Source organism: Parasteatoda tepidariorum, chromosome 5, assembly GCF_982258835.1.
Source record: "Parasteatoda tepidariorum strain Cologne lab strain chromosome 5, Ptep-v5.0, whole genome shotgun sequence".
In the NCBI taxonomy this organism is placed as follows: Eukaryota; Metazoa; Arthropoda; class Arachnida; order Araneae; family Theridiidae; genus Parasteatoda; species Parasteatoda tepidariorum.
In genome coordinates this window covers 115,315,083-115,335,909 of record NC_141759.1, presented here as the reverse complement: position 1 = coordinate 115,335,909, position 20,827 = coordinate 115,315,083, and the positions used below count along the sequence as shown (strand labels likewise).

The 20,827-nt window shown below is 26.6% G+C and overlaps 1 protein-coding gene across 24 annotated transcripts in view; it reads right to left on the bottom strand.

The window, feature by feature from the left end:
• Positions 1-403: 403 nt before the first annotated feature.
• LOC147810038 (uncharacterized) overlaps positions 404-20,827 on the bottom strand; it is a 57,251-nt gene continuing 36,827 nt past the window's right edge. For 16 of the 24 annotated variants that reach the window (XM_087164858.1, XM_087164857.1, XM_087164862.1 and 13 more), the window contains 2 exons: positions 16,674-16,775; positions 12,545-12,769 (listed from right to left, as the gene is read on the bottom strand). In XM_087164858.1, the coding sequence (XP_087020984.1) occupies positions 12,554-12,769; positions 16,674-16,775 (318 nt within the window). In that variant the 3' untranslated portion in view covers positions 12,545-12,553. Of the gene's footprint in view, positions 1,440-6,451; positions 6,596-12,544; positions 12,770-16,419; positions 16,599-16,673; positions 16,776-18,758; positions 18,889-20,827 lie in introns of those variants that run through there. The other 8 variants (XR_015434065.1, XR_015434068.1, XR_015434066.1 and 5 more) reach the window with 6 other exon arrangements.

Below are 20,827 nucleotides of genomic sequence, written 5' to 3'. Positions count from 1 at the left end.
ACAAAACTAACTGAAAATTGACTCATTTATGAACACTCTCTCCTATGAGAGATTTCCTGGTTTATGAAAAACAAAAACGACCTTGTTTTGTTAAAAGTAAATTATTTAATTTGTCACATGCTTCCATCGTGAAAAGCAGTACAAATATATACTAATTAGTCCTCACACTACAGGCTCCAGAAAAAGCTGTATTGCAAATGTTGTAAGATTTATAAATTCATTTTTTCAGAAATTTTGAAATTCTCTCTACATCATTTTTCTTAAAATGTATAAATAAATATTTCACACCAACTAATTTATGTGAACACTCATTAGACTTAATATGCATTGAACAAAATTAAAGACTTAATATGCATTGAACAAAATTAAAGACACAATTTAAAAAAATAAAGACCAAATAGTGTTTTGCTTTTTATAAGTATTTATTTCATGAAAGATAAGAGATACATTAGGCAACATACTAAGTAAGCTGAACAAAATAAACAAATCACAAATTTTCAGCTCATTTTAAAATGAGAAAATAAATTGTGTAGCATGGAGTACAGCTTAATTTCAGAAATTATTTAAATACTTCTTTTATATGTGCACTACAGGTCAATACTCTCAATTAGACTTCGTGTTTAGTCAATCCTTGTCCTTGAGTATTTCTTATGGTGCAAAAAATTTATTACATGTCAAGTTTTGTTTTAGTTTTTCTCATTTTAATATTCACAATAAATTTTAAATCATAAAATGAAAGTAAATTAGTTTTTATATCTTTAATTGAGCTATCAATGCTTTCAAGAATTAATTTTCTGGTGAAAAGCCAATCCCAACATAAGTTGTGATACAGTTGAATAATGGTGGAAATTTAATGATATGTCATGTCATGGCATGATACTGCAGAATTACACATTTTGAAAGTTGATTCTTGTGAAAATTTTGAGTAACTTACATTCGTCAATAAACATATAATTTATAACACATAATATATAAACACATAGGGTTAAAGAATACCTATAATCACTCAAATAAAATAGGGCGAAGTATGCAAAATTCCTAATAAATTAATTTCATTTATGTAAAAGTATGGTGACTGAAGGTAAGAAATGCTAAAATAAAAAAAGAGGAATCAGGAATTATAAATAGGTTACAAAGAAAACAAATTTAAAATACATGGAACTTAAAATATGATCTTTGAAAATAAATATTTTACTGCTAGCTAAGTAGGTTTGTAAAATAAAAGTAATATTTACAAAAAAATAAATAATTCACAATCTCTGACCTAAAATTGAATTAATTTTTTTACGGAAAATCAAACTAGAATAAACTTGATTGCAAAGGATTAGTCAAGGGTCCCAATCCTTGTTTCCGAAACACGAGTGGCAGTGCCTTTCTATGTGGAAATGTATGGAATTAGGTTGCCGGACGCTCTTTCACTGTGTTCCATATAATTTTTGCTAAAAATAAATGAAGTCTTGTTATAAAAAAACATACTCTCTTAAATAAAAGGAATGAAACCACTCAATTTAAGGAAAAAATTAGAATTAAAACCTTTCACGCTATTAAAAGGATGCGTAAAATCAAACAAATATTAAAATATTTGAGAACTTGTTTACTTAAAGAATTAAAGTTTACTAATAAAATCTTCTTAAAACAACTAAGCCACACAAAAAATTATTAAAAATTTCTCAAATAAATAAATATAAAGCTAACTTTTTAAAATTTCTCAATATAACTCATGATAACAAATTCTCTCACTATAGAATATTTTACAAAAATTTTTTTTTTAAAAAAAAGAATTCAAGCATCTGCCATAAAAAAAATTTTCTTTTTTAAAATATAAATAAATAAAAACAATATTCTCTGGGGAAAAAATTTTTCTTTAAAAAATTAAAATCAAGAGCTTTAAACGTAGGACAAGATATACTTTAATTGCTTAAACCTTTCTTGCTTACTTAGTAAATGGTATACTTTAGTTACTTATATGTATACCATGAAAAAATACATTATTGAAGAAAAATAAGTTTAAATCTGCAAAATAATAATAACCTAGTTCCAGAACTAAGATTTATTTAAAATCAATTTAACAGAATGCGTGGATAAAAAACAGAGATTGAAGTTTGAAGAAAATCTTAATAATTAATTGAGATATATAAAAAATCAAATATATTGTCTGACAAGAAAAACATGCTATTGAAATAAAATAAAGAAAAAATAGTTAAACAAAACCAATAAGCTAAATATAAATTTTATGTTTTGTTCTAATACTATTATTCAATTTCAAAATTTAAATGAGTATAAATACAGAATGATAAAGCATTACTTAATATGGTAAGATAATTTATACTACTAATTGGCAAATGAAAATGAAATGTATTTGACTGAATTATAAATGACTAAGTAAATCATCAACTTACGTGGAAAAAAAGACATTTTGTTGTTAATATTTTTACAATTCATAAGCTTGCTGTGGTCAATAATGAAGTGATTGAAGTGGTAAGTGAATGATATAAGTGAATAATGAAGTGATGTAAGTGAATGATATAAAATAACAGTCTTCACGCATTCATTTATAAAAAAACATAATTTTTTTTTTAACGAGGGAAAAGATTTATAAAGACTTTTGGACGAAAATATATATATTTTTTATTAATTTATAATTTTGTAATGCTAATATTATATTTTGCACAGCCAGTTTGCTAATGTAAATAAATTTGCCCAATTAAAGATACTTAATTATTTATAAAAAATATTTCATAAAAAGAGAACGTGTTTTTTATATACTAAAACTGTTGAAAAGCTGATGAAAAATAAAAAAATGGTTTATTTACTTAAATGTGTTTAATTATAGCAGCTTTACTGTTCATTATAAAGAAACAATATTCTAATTTACTGCTCCGCCAATCAAAACATATATGTAAGCATTATTTCCCAGTTTATATGTATAAAAAATTTGCTTACGAAAAGTACTGAAATGAATTTTAATTTCAATAATTTTTTAATTTAGTAAGCTTGCTTATCGCTAATAGTTAATAAAAGGTTTCAGTGCATATTTGTTTTTTATTATGAGGACCAGAAATAGTTTTTAATAATTCAAAATAGATATTGATTACTTGATTACTGTTTGAAATCACCAGATAAGAATGTTTGAAGTTCTTGAAGTAAAAAGAATGTGGGAGAGAGACGGGAAGGAAGCACATTTTGTTCCCTACCCCCAATTCTAAGATACATTCTTTTCAAGTAGCGAAAATCTGCCCAGTAGGTGGTCCTTGATTGTACAGATTCTTTTGGCGAGAAAGTTTTTGAAAAAAAGGAGATGAATACTCCTTTTTTTAAAACTTTCTCACCAAATGAATCTTTGCTTAGTCCCTAGTCCCAAAGGTGTCTACTTTCTTTTTTGCAAAAAGAGAAAATTAAACACTTTAAAAGAGCAAGTAAGTAAAATGTTTTTTCTCTTCAGCTAATGCATTTATTTTATTAGTCACATACTTTTCATAATTAGTTTTATTCGTTTTAATTGTATTTGTTAAGTTTTTAGAAATTATGTTTTATAACAATAATTCTTTAGTTGGCTATTTCATTTTATGCTCTCCTGTAAACTGCTAGTTTAGTTTTAAAATGAATTAGAAGATTTTTTCATAAATAAAAGTTCAATTAACTCTATCTAACAAAAAAATTTATAATTTCTTAGTCATTAATAACAAATGTTTCTTTCATTTTTCAGAAGCATTGCTTAATTTAATAATTTGCTTAATTTCGGTAGCCATTTTTTTTCTTTGAAGGACTGTAAAAAAATATTATTTGAATAATCTAAACCGAGGGTGTCAATTATTGTTTCAAAAAATACTTTTGAATAGATATGAGAAGTAATTTTAAATAATTTTTAAACCACCAAAAAATAAATAAATAAAACAAATATTTATAAACAATTTATTTGTTTTGATACTCAATATAATATATTTTGTTTACTAAATAAATGAATAACAAAATGATATATTATATAGAAGGACCTTATTTCTAATTTTTATTTTGTTGCTTTTATTTTTATTTTTTTTGCATTTAATGAATTGCTGTAAAGGTATAAGAACATTTCAAATCTTTATATTAAGTTTAATTTTACAATTAAATTTGTTATAAAATGAATTAATTTGTTATAAAACTATTATTACGTTGTAAAATTAAATTTGTTATAAAATTAATTTACTTCAAAATTAAGGTTCAATTATTTTGAATTGAAATTAGAATATTATTTCATGGTTATTATTTTAATTTACTATTTTGAGTTTTTATCTGTTTTTATATAGTTGTTAATTCTAAAATATACCGTTCAGCCTTCACCTTTAAAAATTTTGTTTTTAAGAAACTTATATTTGACATATTTTCAACAATAAAGTAACTTTAATTAATTGTTTAATTAAAATTTAATTGTGATGATAACTGTGTAGATGAAATATATAATCCAGAAATTGTTGGAAACTTTCCTCAAAAATTCAGGAAATTTTATTTCTAAAATTGAGTGGGAAGCCTGAACAACAAAAGCTTTATTTAGAATTTATCCATTTATTTTAATTCTAATTGGCTAATGTCTTATTTTTTAATACATATCTTATTCTTTTTCTAAATTAGAATCAAAAAAATTGTAGGAGAAAATTTTTTACTTTAAAAACAACTTCATTATTTTAGAAAAATATTTAACTTATTATTATTTTGTAATTTTATTATAATATTATTAAATATTTAGTAGTTCACATATTTTATCCAACTTCAAAAAACGATGCATAATAAGTTAAAATTTCAAGTCTAATTATTTACTTTAGATTTAGACCTGTCCTCTAAATTTTCCCCTACAATTCACGACTAAATTTTATAGTCTTTTCCATTGATAATTATTTTTAATCAAAATCATCAGTAGTTTATGCTAAAATACAATATGCATTGAGCATAAAAAAGATAGTTGTTAGACATGCAACTTATTGTTATTACTAAAAATAAAAATATTTGCCATAATTTTAATACATGATCTTTCTCCTTCATTTAAATCAAAATTAATTTCATTTAAGTAAAAAAATTATTTTTAACAAAAATTATAAAATATAAGAAATAGTTTTGATTTTGTTGATTTTTAACTGTTTTTATGACGATCATATTCTAATTAATTCTTTTTCTTTTATGGAAAGAGAGGATGAAAGATCCAAGAAATGCCAATCCAGTAGTCAACAGAAAAGGTAAGAACATATAGTGAAACATTATTTTGTCTCAGTGACATGAACTTTATCCCATATTTTGTGAAATAGGGTGACACGGGGTAATTCACGATCACTCTGCTTCTAGGGAAAATAATGATCACCTAAGTTTTATTTACAAAAATAAAAATATATTTTTTTAATTTGAGACATGGACAAGAATGCTTGTACACTTTCCTAAAGTATAACTACATTTACTTAATAATAGTTTTTTGTTTAATCTAACAAAATAAGTATCTTTTAAACTGCTTTCTGTATTTTTTATTTCAAAGATGGGTTTCAAAATGTGTACATTTCTGCAAAGATCCTCCTCCTTCTCTTAATAATAAATATTTTGAGTTACTTTCTTTTTCTTTGATATAAAAATAGTGTAAGCTTTTGTTTAATTGTTTCACCTCTACTGTAAACATTATAATTGATTATAGGAAACTATCAAATGTTGCCCCTTATAGATGGGGTAATTATTGATCACTGGGGTAATTCCTGATCATTGTCATTTCTTCTTATAAATAGTATAAAAAATTGCTAATAAATAGCTAATTGACTTTTCTTAAATAACGGTTCATATTTATTAACTGGGGCAACTATAAAATATATTTTAACTGTAATCACAAAATTTGTTTTTAACTGTATACAAGACAAATGAGTTCTGATTTTCACCATTTCTGGTTTGTCTTAACTTGCTTCCATCTTAATTTTATGTGTGTGCATTGATAGAATAATTTTTAAGTTTATAAATTAGCCTAATATAAATAAGAATATAATATAATTAGCCTAAATATAATATATATAATATAATTAGCCTAAAAAGGATACTATGCTTCTAGAAAGCAAAATTAGTGAATTTCTTTTAATGATTGAAAATAAAATTTTCAGTCTGTGAGCTGTTGACAAACCTTTACTTAACTTTATACTTAGGATACAGAGGTGACCGTTAATAGTCGTAAGTCCAAAAATTGGGTCGGCTGTACAATGACGGTTATATAAATATGTATATACTCTTCATTTTAATTATTTAATTAGGGGCGTAAACAACTCGCTCTCTAGCCGAGAGCCAATCACTACACACCTAACATGTCAAGATAATTTTTAGAAGAACAAAACAATTAATTTGGTCTAATTTTCGGTAATACACATTTTAATAGCAATCGTGAAAAGAGAAAATTTCCTCTGATCTTAACCATGCTTAAAAGGAGTCTTATAAATCTACATAGAATAACAGTTACCATTACTACAGCTTCAGCTACACTAGTCAAAACATCAGGCCCTGTGAATGGAAAAGTATCTTTTGTTCAGTCAGGGCAAACAGTAGGATTTTAAAGCATTTGTCAGGTCCGACATTTTTCAGCAACTGAATAAAAGAAGAACCCCTAAAAAGAAAAAAATTTAAAATGTGCAGATAAAACGCTAAATATTTAGTAAGCCTAGAAGATAAAAATAAATAACTAATAAAGTATGCAATTAAAATTATAATTGTTTTTACGATATTAAATTGAAGACATGTCAAATAATATTCTAAGTGAAATTTATTGAGTTAGGGAATTTAAGTACTTGGGATCAGTCGTCACTGAAAGCAATGATATTATGCCAGAGATTAAGCAAAGACTAAATGCTAGAAATCGCAGTTATTTTGCACTTAAGAGATTGCTAACATCAAAAGTAATAACGAGGCTTCAGGTTTATAAAACTATAATCAGACCAACCTTTATTTATGGATCAGAGACATGGACTCCAACCCAGAAACAAGAAAAAATAATGATTACCCGGAAAGGAAAATTCTTAGAACTATTTTTGAACCGGTCAAAGAGGGTGATCTGTGGAGAAGGCGATACAATTTTGAAATTGCAAGACCATTTAAAGAAAAAGGTATAATAAATTACATAAAAGCAAAGAGAAGTCAATGGCTAGGACACCTTGAAAGGATGGAGGAAAACAGAGGCATTAAGAAAATATTCAAGGGGCAGTGCCAGAGGAAAAGAGGAAGATCGGCCAAGAGATGGTTACGAGGTAGAAAAAGACCTTAAGACTCTAAAAGTCCAAAACTGGAAACAAAGAGCTAAAGACAGGCGACTTTGGAGGAAAATTGTTAGTAAGACCATGGTCCAACATGGACTGTAATGCCAGGGAGTTAGTCAGAAATTTATTGCAAAAGGATCTTTTACTTATTAACTTTTTCTCTTTTATTAGTTTAATTGATTTCTTTTGAAAAATCAATAAATGTAGGAATATCAGTGGATAAATGTACTAAGAGATAATCCGAGTATTTCTGGAGTGGAAAAAAACTCTAATTGAATTCAGAAAAAACTATTTTTTTTTTTTTTTTTTTTTTGCTTTTAAAGGAAAAAACTAGGACACTTACAAAGATGATTGTTTAATCAAACGTGCTTTCTTTACGAATATGCTCTCCAGTGAAAAAAAATTAAAGCTTTTGGTTTGAAATAAAGGTGATGCATTTCTTTTTTTCCACTTTAAATTAATACTTCTTTTTTTTAAAAAAACTTTTCCTTTACACAGATAAGTTGTTTTTTTACATACATTTAAAGTAAATATATATATATTTAAAATTTAAAATATCAAAAGAGATTACACTTAACAAATTTAATATATTAGGAGGCTTTGCTTTATTTGTGGATGAAATATACCACAACTAAAATTGGGAATAGTACTTATAACTATCTATTAAGTTTTTTTTTTTTTTTTTTATTTTAAATTTTACTATAAATATTGAGATTTATAACTTATTAAATGGTAAGATTTTGTTAGTCCAAGTATTTTTGGAGTGAAAAAGTTTTAATTGAATTCAGAAAAAAACTTTCTTTTAAACATATATATATATTCTCAATTTTTCGAATGATAATAATAACTGGGACACTTATGAGGTTGATTGTTTAATTAAAGATGACATAAAATGTGCTTTCTTTACAAATATGCTCTCCAGAAAAACAACGAAAGCTTTGGGTTTGAAATAAAGATTTCTTCCCCTGTTAAATTAATACTTCTTTAAAAAAAACTTTTCCTTTAAAAAAAAAAAAAAAAAACTTTTCATTTACTAAAAATAAGTTTATTTTACATGCATTTAAAATAAACTTTTTTTTATATTTAAGATACCTAGAGAGATTACACTTAACAAATTTAATAAACTGGGAATCTCCGCTTTCCAAACACTCATAATTGATTTTTATTTCTTAAACATCAATATTTTCCACAAAAACACAGAATATTTCGTTAACATGTAAATAAATGAGAAGTAATTTTATTTGTCCTAAAACTAAAATAGGAAACTCTGGATTGAATTTTATTTTTAAAAAATGTCACTATAAATGTTAAGACTTATAATGGGCAACACACAATCTCTTTTTTTCTTTTGCTACTTCAGATTGATTTGACTCTAGCAAGAATTTTTAAATAAATTTTCTTTACAATAATGGATAAATAGTCGATATTTAAAGAAAAATAAGCTGAAAAAAAACTGACTTAAGTTTGCAATAGCTTTTGAACAAATGCAAATTTTTAAAAAAGCTGAGAATAAATCAAAGTATAAAATGGTACAACTAGCTAATTAAATTTTACCTCTGTAGTTACGTTTTACAGATAGTAGATTGACGAACATGTGGTTTTTTTTCTTCTTTTTTTTTACTACAAGTTTAACAGTTAATAATTCTTAAACTAACAGTGGAATCATATATACCTAATTCCTTAGAACATTTTGTGTACTATTCTTCACACCTTCGTAATTTTAAGTTTCTAAGTCTTCTAGATGTTAGGCAACACAGTATAATTTAAGGTAAATCAACAACAAAAACATGGGGAGAAGTAGAAAAAGAATTTGCAAAAAAGGCACTTAACATTGCAATGCCATTTAATCAAATTGGAATTTTAGAAAAAAAAAACTTTGTGTTAAGTTCATATATAAATGTGGCCCTTTCAGCATGCCAAATATCAACTCAGTAGTTGAATTCTTAAGGACTGTAGAGGGGCCTGTATGGTATTTTTTACAACAAGTTCAACAGTTAATAATTCTTGAACAAATAATGGAATGTTAATTTTTTTATAGCATCATAATTCCTGAACAGTCTTCTACATGCCTTAGTAATTTAAGCTTCTAAGTGATATAGTTTTTGGGCAGCAAAGCAAAATGCAACATTAAGTTACGATAATTTTTTTTTTGTACATAGAGATGATTACTTGAATATTGATCAAACATATTTCAATGAGACACCTAAACTAAATTCTATTTGCACTTAGGTAACTGGCAGTTGTGTATCTCCTGGTTGGGAAAGCGTAATAGTACATTCAGAAAGCGAGAGGGAAAATACAACATGATCATTCATTTGCCTTCACTAGAAAATAATTTTTTTTAAAGTAATGAGTCTTTAAATTTTATATTCAGTTACTTTTCCTTATCCAAACATATCCATTAACAACATATCCAAATCATTATCTGATTTAATCAATTTCTTAGATGACATAAATAAATAAGATACGTCAAAATTAGACATTAGGATAAATGAGATATTTAGACAACAGTATAAACTAAACCTTTAAAATTTGGAGAACTATAAAATTATGGCATACTTGAATTAAAATCCTTGGTCTTTGTACTGATGGGTTTGTATGAATTTCAAGCATGAAATTAGATATTATTCAAGAAAAAAGGATTATTTTATACTAGTAAAATATTGTTTAAACTAGAGGTTCCTGAACCTTTTTGTTTCGCAGATCCCTTGCCATGTTTTTCCATTTTGGATAGACCCCCTGCTTTCCTGATATTGATTTTTTTGTAAATTCATCAACTTAATTTTGTAATGTATTTTTGATAGCTGGTACAATGCTACTCACAGTGAAATATTTAAATTTCTAGCTGTAGTGAAGTATATTGTAGAAAAAAACATGTTATTTTATACATTTATTAATTAAATTCAATCTAATTTAAAATATAAATGGAATAAAATAATTCCACTATATAACCCGTAGTCCACTACAAATATTATAATTGCGGAAACGAGTTTGTATACAAAACCATAGTAGGGTATTGTCAGTCTGTTTATTACGTTTTCATGTAAAAAGTAGGCAGCAAATCTACGTGATCTTGTGCGTAGATAAAGTTAGCAGTATAGCTAGCTAAAGAGTTAACACAGGTTAGACTACAATTTACCACAGAAATATACTTTCTTGTTACAAAATAAAATCTTACATGCAGAGAAAATACAAAAGTACACAGGCAGAGCTGCAGGCAACTGCTAGTTTATAATAATTCAGTTTCAGACATCAAAAAAATAATCCTAATAACTTAAATTTTCATAAAATTTTTACTTCATAGCTACTTTTATAAATTATGTAGAATGTAGATAGATATATGCTTTTATATTATAAGGTAATATAATGTAAGTAATTAAGTACTATCACTGTATGTTGATTATTCCATTCATGAAATGCCAAAATTAAAAGTCACTACCTGCCTATATGAGATCCACTATCGTTGACCCCCAATTTTTTTTTTTTTTTACTCGACATGGACCCCTTGCAGGTTGTCATCGAATCCTGGGGGACGATATAGACAACTTTGGGAATCACTGGTTTAAATTATTAAATATTGTTCAAATTATTGTTAAGAATTTTAAGACATACAATTAAAAGAAAAATGTTTTCAATACCAATTTATCATTATGGATTTTAAGCTCAGTTACGTTTATTTTCAACATATTTTAAAAATCTACAGAAAACTAATAAAGACCGATTAAGGATTGCCACTCAAATCTTAACAAAAAATTCCCTGTTACATATTATAAACAATATATCAAGAGGGAATACACAATCACTATGCTCATGTATGATCTATATTAGGATAACTATACAGATTTTAATTGCAGGAAAAACTCAGAAATAAGGAACAGTTCAACAAACTACTTAAAAACAAATGCTACAGTAAATGAAATAGCGTAGCGGAATAACGGTTGCTAATCGGTCACAGGGTGATAAAATATAACTCTAAAAAATTGTCAGTCAGTAGACACCAAATTGCTCTTTTCTTCTACAATGCACCCCATGTTATAATATTTTAAAATAAACATGGGATTATTTTTTGTATTTTGTAAAATTTCAAAAATTACTTTATTTCATACTTAAATTTTTTTTTAAATTTTTAAAAATGAATTTTGTAATGTTGTTCATATTTTGAGAATGCTTAAACAGGGTTCCCACTAAATTTCAGAAAAAAATTCCCTTGTAAATTCAAATGAAAATTGAGCCCTACGTTCATCAGAAAACTTTGATTCTTTTATTTATAATGTGAAATATTAGATTTTCTGTGTAAAAGATTATTATTAAATGAACAAAGGGAACATTTCAGTTTGACTAAAATGTGAAACTTTTACAACAAATAATTGTAACAGATGTCAGAATTATTTAACTTGAATCTCAATAACTGGTTACTGTTACTGACAATTTTAATACTGTTTATTTTCTAGGTACTATGTAGGAATATTCCAGGTCTTTGTAAACAAATTGCCTGATAATTCCAGGTATTCCCTGGTCTCCTTGACCCATTTGAACACAGTTTAAAAGAAATGCCTTACGTTATCAAAAGTTTTTCCATTCATATAAAATTTTTAAAAATGCATTACTGTTAAAGATGTTGGCCATTAGACGGTATCAGAAATTTCTGAGTACATCCAACATGAAGAAGAGGTGATTGCGACACAAAGTAAAAGATCCTGAAAATTTTCTCTGCACAAAAGTGAGATATTAATTTATATGCCATACATGTTTCATATTTAACATAATAATCCTTTTAACTGACATTAATAATTAAATGAAATACTAATGGAAAATATAACACCTTTATAGAAACTAATTCAAGAAAAAAAAAATACTTCTCAGTGGAATTGCGATATTGGAATTTAAAAATGTGCAATATGAATCAAGCTATTGGATTTTAAAACTTATACTTTTTATATTGTGCAAATACAAACCATGATGCATGTAATTTTTAGATTTTGCTAATATGAATCGCACTGCGTAGTTTTCAAATCACCTTTAAATACAAAAATAGATGTTTGATATGGGTCAATATGAGCCATGATATTGGGTTTCAAAAACTCATGAATATGAATCTTGACATTGGACTTAAAAAAACTTGTGAATACGAATCGTGACATTAAATTTTTAACTCATGTGAATACGAATTGAAATATTAGATTCTGAAATCACGTGAAATAAGATTGCGATGCACGATTTTTAAATTGTGAAAATACGAATAACATAACTTTTAAATTAGATTGAGGGGGAGGAACCCTCTCATATTAATTCGAAGACAACTATGACAAAAATCAAACAACATTTATTACTAACTGAAACGTAACAAGATAAAAACAGAAACGTAAAATTAAGTATGAGTGTGCACAGAGCAAAGTTCGAAGCTTCTTAAATACTGAAGAAGGGTACAAGGCTGCTGATCCAGCGTATGTCATCCAGCTGATTCCCTTGGCGACTACGACTGCACAATTGCAGTCATTGGCAGAAAGCCAATGACTAGTTTGCTTTTGCTAGAATTTCAAATTGATAAAATTTAAAAAAAAAATAATAATAAAAATTCTCAAATCACAGAAGAGTTTAAAAGATAATTCCCTCTAGAAATGATGTTTTTTCTTTCATTTTTGAAAGAACACCATAATTTTTAAAGAACATGATAAAATAATTTTATATTCTAATAAAATATTCCTGAGTGGTGATTTTGTTAGGAATTCAGATATTTGGAACAGGATGAAATTGGGTAGAGGGGACTGTATTTTAAAAATTAGATTTTTTGGAAGTGGTGCAAGTGGCAAAACATTGTTTTGGAGCGTCTTTGGAGCAACAAAAAAGCAATTTTGGAGCAGCGAAACAAAGATTTGGAGCATATTTAATAAAAGGAATTAAAACAATAACTTAATAACAAGAGTTTTTCATTTTGTTCATTAATAACATATCTTAATTTTTATCACTTTTTTGAAGGTCCCTGCATAAACAAATTAAGTTTCTTTTTGGTATCTTCCAATGCTGTTAAATATTCTGCTATCCGCGACTTAGCCTCAGATAAGAGGATCTGTCCACTTTCTATAATCGACATGTCTTTATTAACTCATCTTTAATATTTTTTTCAGCTGTGGCTAAGAGATCTTGAGAAGCCTTCAATTTTTTTAGCAAATCAATTTCAGCAGCTTTGAATCTGCTTTCCTCAGTTTCAGTGTTTTCACATTCTATTCGCTTTCTTTTTTCTCAACCTCTAATCAAGCAGAATAATTTTTCAATTCTGCACTGGTCCCTTTAATCATATCTTTGTCAACTTTAAAGTTATTTAAATTCCCAGCTGATATGTGAAAACTTGTCTCAAACTATTAACACTATGCAAATTTAAACTTGCCCTATTGTCAAGTAGCTTTTTATTCACACATATGAACAAAACTAAAACCTCTTTCAACATCGTCATTCCCATGTGGTATGCACAAAAGAGCTTTAAAAAGCTTTGTTATAAGAGGATATTTGATATTTTCCAAATTATCTTTCTTCACAAAATAGTCCAAGTACACACAAAAACACATCAAATCACAAGTCACAAAATAGTTCCAAAACACATCAATTGGTGCATATTCATTTGAGTCAGAAGAATAACCTTCTGGTTCTCCACGTAACAGTAACAAAGATGCCTAATCTGGATTTATAATGAATGGAGTTACTGTTGCTAGATATCTTATTGACTTAATAGAAGTGTCTTCCATTCTCATTACAGGATGCAACACTTTAAGATGGTACAGTAACCTATTTTTAAGAGGCAATGCCTTTAATAACTTTTCTACACATGCCATAGACCTTTCACCTAAATACATTGAATTTTTTCCTGAAGAAGATAAGGATGTCATCTTATTTGTGATATCTAGTCCAACATGTATTAAATTTGAATTTTGGTAAATTTCTGCGTTTTCTACATCTAAAGATTTTAGTCCTTCCCATTCAAACTAAGAAAAGCAAAACTCTTTAAAAAAACGCCCTAACAATGCTTAAACAAGAGACACCATTTCATCATACAGCAAGTTAGAAATGAATCGTGCAGTGTACATGAGATTTTGATAGATGCTTTACATAAATAATGTGGATGACTATTTTAATAGTATTGAAAAAGAGGCAACTAAATTTCACACGTCATTTGAATTATAGTTTACTCTTGGTCTTATATTGGTTTTAGTCAGAACTTTCATTATATTTTAATTTACTCTATAATTTATATTCTATGGTTTACTGAGAGGGGCATTTTCTTTAACATTTAATTTTTTGGTTAGCAAAATTTCCACATTACGCTTTCTACTTTTTACTTTAAACTTTACTTCACTAGCTGTTTTCTCTACTTTACATTTAGCTTTACATTACAGCTGTTTTCTTTAGTTAGAATTTTCGTCTGTGACAGAATTTTTCTGTAACAATGAGAAAGATTAAAAAAATAATTGTCTGTTAACAAATTTGCCATGTTAAAACAATTAAAAATGAAATTATCTGGTCCTTTTAGCTCAGCTAAAATTTTACATTTCAGAATGTTTAAACTTTAATACAAACAATATTGTTACCGTATTAAATTTTCATGTTTAAATTATTGCAAAACAATGAATAAATAATTTTTATTTAAATTCCTTAAATATAGACTGATGTGTATGTTTTTATATATCATTTATATTAATTTGTAAATGATTAAAAAATAAACAATAATATCGTCTATTCAAAAGGGTGTTTATGGTGAACGAAGAGCAAAGCTGGAAAGTTGGTTCAATTTTTATTACGGACGTTTAAAAAAAATTCTAAAATTTTCTGTTGGCTTCATATAACCTTTTGCGATGTATTAAAATTAGAAGCACTGAATTGTAAATACATTTTCGTATCAAAATATGCCTGAATGTTTACTCCAACTAAAAAGTATACTTGAAAATTTATATTTTTAGTTAGTATTCTGGGAGACTAGAATGTCTTAGCAGCTGCTTTTTCCTTAAACCTATTGAGTTGCTGACTGATATCAATGGATACAAAAATATGCCACTTAAGACATTTAAAAGTCACATTTTGCTAACTTTTTTTATTTTTATAAAATTATTTTTTCAAAAAAAAATTCCTATTAGATATAATCTAAGGTTGTAAAAATTTACTTAAACAATAAAAAAAAATATATATATGCGACAAAATTTAGTGACTTTTAAAGAACGATAAGTAAAAATATTTATGGGGAGGGGCAACATATATTACAACATCGAAATATGTGAATTATAATAGAATTCTCCTTTTACATGATTTTTTCAACCATGAATTGATAGATTCTGAATTCCCAGAGTATTTTTTTACATAGACATAATTTATATTAAACAATTTTTAAAATAAGCACTTGTTCATTTAACACTTTTCGCCACTTTTTTGGACTTGCCACATAGCGAGTACTAGTTATTTTCTAATAAAAAGAGTCCTATTTGGAGTAAAAGAGTTCTATTTTTGGAAATAAAAGAGTTCTATTTTAAAAATTGAAATATGTTATAAAAGGTTAAAATGAAACAGAAAAAAATAGCATTAATGCAACAATTGTAACAATTTGTCGACAAACATTGCTGTTAGTGATTGTAAAAAAAAATGAGTGATTAGTAGGTTTGCTGAGAAAAAATAATTCACAAATTTCTGTGAATGGTAGTACAAAAGCTTCCAGAAAAAGAATGCAATATAAAATCTATTATTATCAAATTATAACCAACTAATTTTTGGAGAATTTTATAAAGTTAAAAAAACAAAAACATTTTGAATCATTTCATCAAAATGGAAAACAATTACCACCAAAGAAGCATCGGAGCAAACTTGAGCCTTAAATAGATTCAGCCCATGGACAGAATTTAAAAACAGAAGCAAATATCCTGTTATTATATAGCTTATGCATTTTATCTATTATAAATTTTTATATCGTGAAGTAACTGAAATATAAATGTTTTAATTATATCATTTTATTTTTCAAATGGTGTGACAAGAGGGAATTAAACAAATATTGATTTGAATTTTGCTTATACCTGTTAAGCAAAATTAGGAAAAAAATACACATTCTTCTATGGAAGCCAGAAAGCGAAGTAAATAAATAATTGATTGGCTAGCATCATTTTATTAACTGTACATATAATGTACAGATGTATACATATAATGTACAGATAATTTTCAATTTATGACATTTTTAAAAATGCATGCATTAGCCAAAGATTTGAAGGTAAATAGGCAGCTCTACCGTTAATCTACTCAGGACATAAAGTGTATAGAAAATTAGGAGGCATCATATTACGTCTAGCTTATACTGGTATATAAATTCGATGTTTTTTTCTACTGAACCTAGGAAGAGAAACACTGATGTTTGATAGTTCTAATTTTAAAAAAAAGTAAGATTTTTTTTCAAATTCAACTTACCCCTTGTTGAACAGCAGCCTGGACTTTAGCATCTTTCCCTGATGTATCTACAGATGATTTTGAAGTTGATTCAGAAGAATTAGACAATTCTTGAACTGTAACCTAAAATAAATAAAATTGAACAGTAAAAATATTAGCAAATTTCAAAAATCTACAAAAATCCCCATACTTTGTGGAATAAGGAAAAAAATAACCAGCAACATACTCAAAAACATTTGTTTAAGCATATATGTATAGTTATTATTGATTTGCGTTCATGAAAATATTTTAGCTTTAAACTATAAATTCATGCTTTTTTTAGAGAAAAAATATTTTAACATACATAGTCTAATAAATATAAAGTCTGGTTCTGGAAATTTTTAATATCATTAATGTCGAAAGCATTGCGCACAGATACAGCAAATAAATTTCTTAGTATATTTGCATTTTTCTTGAAATATAGGGAAACAAATGCTATAATTCCATCATCACAGACTTAAATATAAGTGGAAGAGCTAAATTTTCGTTTGAGTTTAACAAATGTGCTCAGCAAGGTGAATCCCTATTATTTATGCTTTTCAATATCACCTTACTTTTGTGAATCACATCATTCGACAACTAGGCAATATATTCACAAAGTCAACAAAAGTCTGTGCCCATGCACACAATATAGGAATTAATGCAAGAAAAAAAAGTAGACTAATAGAACAAATAAAAGAAATTACAGGAAAAGCAAATGAAATAACCAAAATAAAGATCATGACAAAGACAGAAGAGCAAACACAAAGTCTAAAAATTGATAAAATCTTTTAGGGTATCCTTTACTTATCAAGAAATGAACAATAAATGTGAAATTCCAAGGACACAAAATGGAAATATTTACAAATAATGATTACTAAAACGGAAATTAATTTTGAGAATATGTATAATATATAAAACCCTAATAAGACCCAATAGTAACATATGGGTCTGAAACCTAGGCTTTCTTCAACAATATGAACATATATTAGAAATTTTGAACATAGTATAATTAGAAGAATTTTTGAAGCATTAGTTAAAGTAACAATTAATGGAAAAATTAAAAAGGAAAAACATCATATGATTTATCAAAGCTAGAAGATTATAGTGGATAAGACATGCCTTAGAAAATCATGAAAGGAAAGGAGGAAGATCAAAGTTAAGATGGCTGGATCAGGTTGAGGAAGAACCAGAAAAAAATATTAAACTGGAGAAACATGGAACTTTATTGTAGAGAAAGCTCACAGGGCTTTTGAGTTGGAAAAGAAGAAGTATAATTCTGATATTCTGACATGACTCTAAGAGTTTCAATCAATTATATCACAGGAAATTACTTGCCATCTTAATATTTTTTTAAAATCCATATAACATTTCTTCATAATTAGTAATAGTACTGATCATATGATGTATACATCATATGAATATAAATTATATTTCCTTCTGAATTCAACAAAATTACATTATCACATAATTTAATTGTGATTCATAAAGTATGATTCGGATAAGTACAAAAGCAAACCATGATGATCAACTGTAAATACCTATGCAGCGTAACAAAAGTAACAACTTTATTAAATCATTCACATAGATTTGAAATTTTTTTTTTTAAAAAGCACTGTTGTTGTTGTTGTTCATTTACGTCACACTAGAGCTGCACAATGGGCTATTGGCGACGGTCTGGGAAACATCCCTGAGGATGATCCGAAGACATGCCATCACAATTTTGATCCTCTGCAGAGAGGATTGCACCCCCGCTGCGGTAGCCCGACGATCTGCACGCGAAGTCCAGCACTATGTCATACAAACATGATATAAACTGTCATTTTATTATTGCAATAATGTATTTACTTTTAATAACTTAATTCAGAGTATAAATCATAATCTTTTAGAAAGTTTATCTAAAAGGCAACCAAGATAATCCATGGATTTTGATTTTCCAATATATCTGCAGTCTTTTGTGGATGTTAAATAATCAGAATTTTAACTATTATTTAGCTATTAGACAAGAAATTCGTAAAAATATTCGTCAATATCAACACAATAAATGAGTAAGAGACATTTAAATTTAAAAGACAATAATTGAATAACCTCTCCCTTTTACAACATCTAATTCTCCTGAGAAATTTTAAGCTGTTGTTCGTAGATTAGATTGTTGATCTTTGAGCTCTTTCACATTGCTTTCTAGAGCTGTCATTTTACTTTCAAAGTTAGCTACACTCTAAGAATAAAAATAAATGATTATTACTTTTCTAAAAACAGAAATTACTGTATTTTTCACATAAATGATAGTACGTTTTTTAAAAAAATAATTAAATACATGAATTAAAAATTTTATTCAATAAGTTCCAGAATTACCTTTCTTAAAATAGATTTAAAAAATACTTTAAACTAGGGGTGCGCTATCTCTTGATCTGCAGCCCAAGACAATATCAAAAATAAAAAATTTTTTTTAGAAAAAAAAAATCTGAGAATTTTGAATTGCAAATTTAATTTTTTTCCAGCGTTTTTTTTTTTTTTTCATTTTGTTTAATCGGTATTTTTTCTCTTTTTTTAATGAAAAGGAAATTTTTAAAAAAATATCAGATTTGCATTTGTTGAATTTTAATTTATAATTCTATGTCTAATGTTTAAAATAATTTAATTTTATTGAATTAACTAATAAAAAAAAATTTAGTATCTAGTATATTGATGTTTCTGTATGAAAAATACTATAATTGTTAATATCTGTCTAAATACTTGGACAGGCAAATTGGTCAACCTGCTGTCCAAGTGGCCTTTCTCTTAAAAAGATTGTGCACCCCTACTTTAAACACTTTTAGTTTTTTTTAGGTATTTTAGGTGTGAAACTATCTACCGCAGTCTTCCACCAAACGTTTTTTTACAGTTTCCCATACGAATGATTTTGCTTTCTAAAAAGATGACTATAAATTCTAATCTAAGGTATAGTGTTTTCTAAACTAATTTTTAGGATCTTTGTTAAACACTTCGGAGGTAAATTAATGAGGTCGAAAAATCATTGATAGAAATAGAAATGTTACTTAGTGATTTAGTTTCATCACACTAGTAATGATCTTTGTGCTTCAATTATAACAATTCTAATTTCAAGTTGCAGAATTAGAATTTTTAGATCATTCTAAATGAATAAAAATATCATTTCATCAGATACTGTACATTAAATGGTTATTTTCAAAGAGAGATTACCCATCTTGAGTACTCATGGTACAATAAAACTATGAAGAAGCAACACCAACAGAAATCACGCTTTTTAAAGCTGGAACCTAATAGTTTTTAAAAATTGAGTTATCATAAGCAACAGAAATGAGTTGTATTTTTGAGAATAAATAAGCTTATTTAATTTTGTATAATTCTTATTATTTCAAATGATAATATTCCTCTGCATACTATTTATTTTTGTAAGTTTATTCCAAAGTCAAATACTTAGAGGGAAAATTCAGGAATATTACAACATATTTTAACAGTAGGATGAAAGGAAATTGTTTTAGTACATCAATACATTAACAGGCACAATTTTTTTTTCATATTAATTAAAAAAGTACATGACATATAGATTCAAACTATACCAATTAGTAAAATAATTTTTCATAGAATTAATATAATTTTTTAGCATAATTTTGTTCAGAATTGAGATTTTTTTTTTTTTTTGGTACGAAAAGAAAGACCTAAATCGACATAAAATAGAAATACTTGACTAAAAACTCAGAGAGTTAGTTATTGGCCACATAAGTATATTTTTATCAATAGAACTATTTGATAAGGCATTAAAACTGCATTCTCAATGTATTTATTTCAAATATCAATAGGCATTTAATTCATCAAACATTGTGAGAAGATTTTAAATTAATTTAAAAAGAGAGTTCTGAATAAAAATGAACTGTATAAAAGGGTTTTGAACTGTTTTCTGTAAATAAGGTTCGCTTCATTGTGTATAAGTAATACTTATTTAAATCAAGCCTGTACAAAAATTCTATTTCATAGGAAACTGAATCAATTTTAGTGAATTTTCTAAAAAATACAAAAACTGGGAGAATTGAAACAGGAGAAGCTGGCAATAAGCACTTGCATTCATTGAAGTAAAAAGTATGCATATAAATCTTAATCTAAATATAATTTCTTTAAACCATGATGCATAATTACTT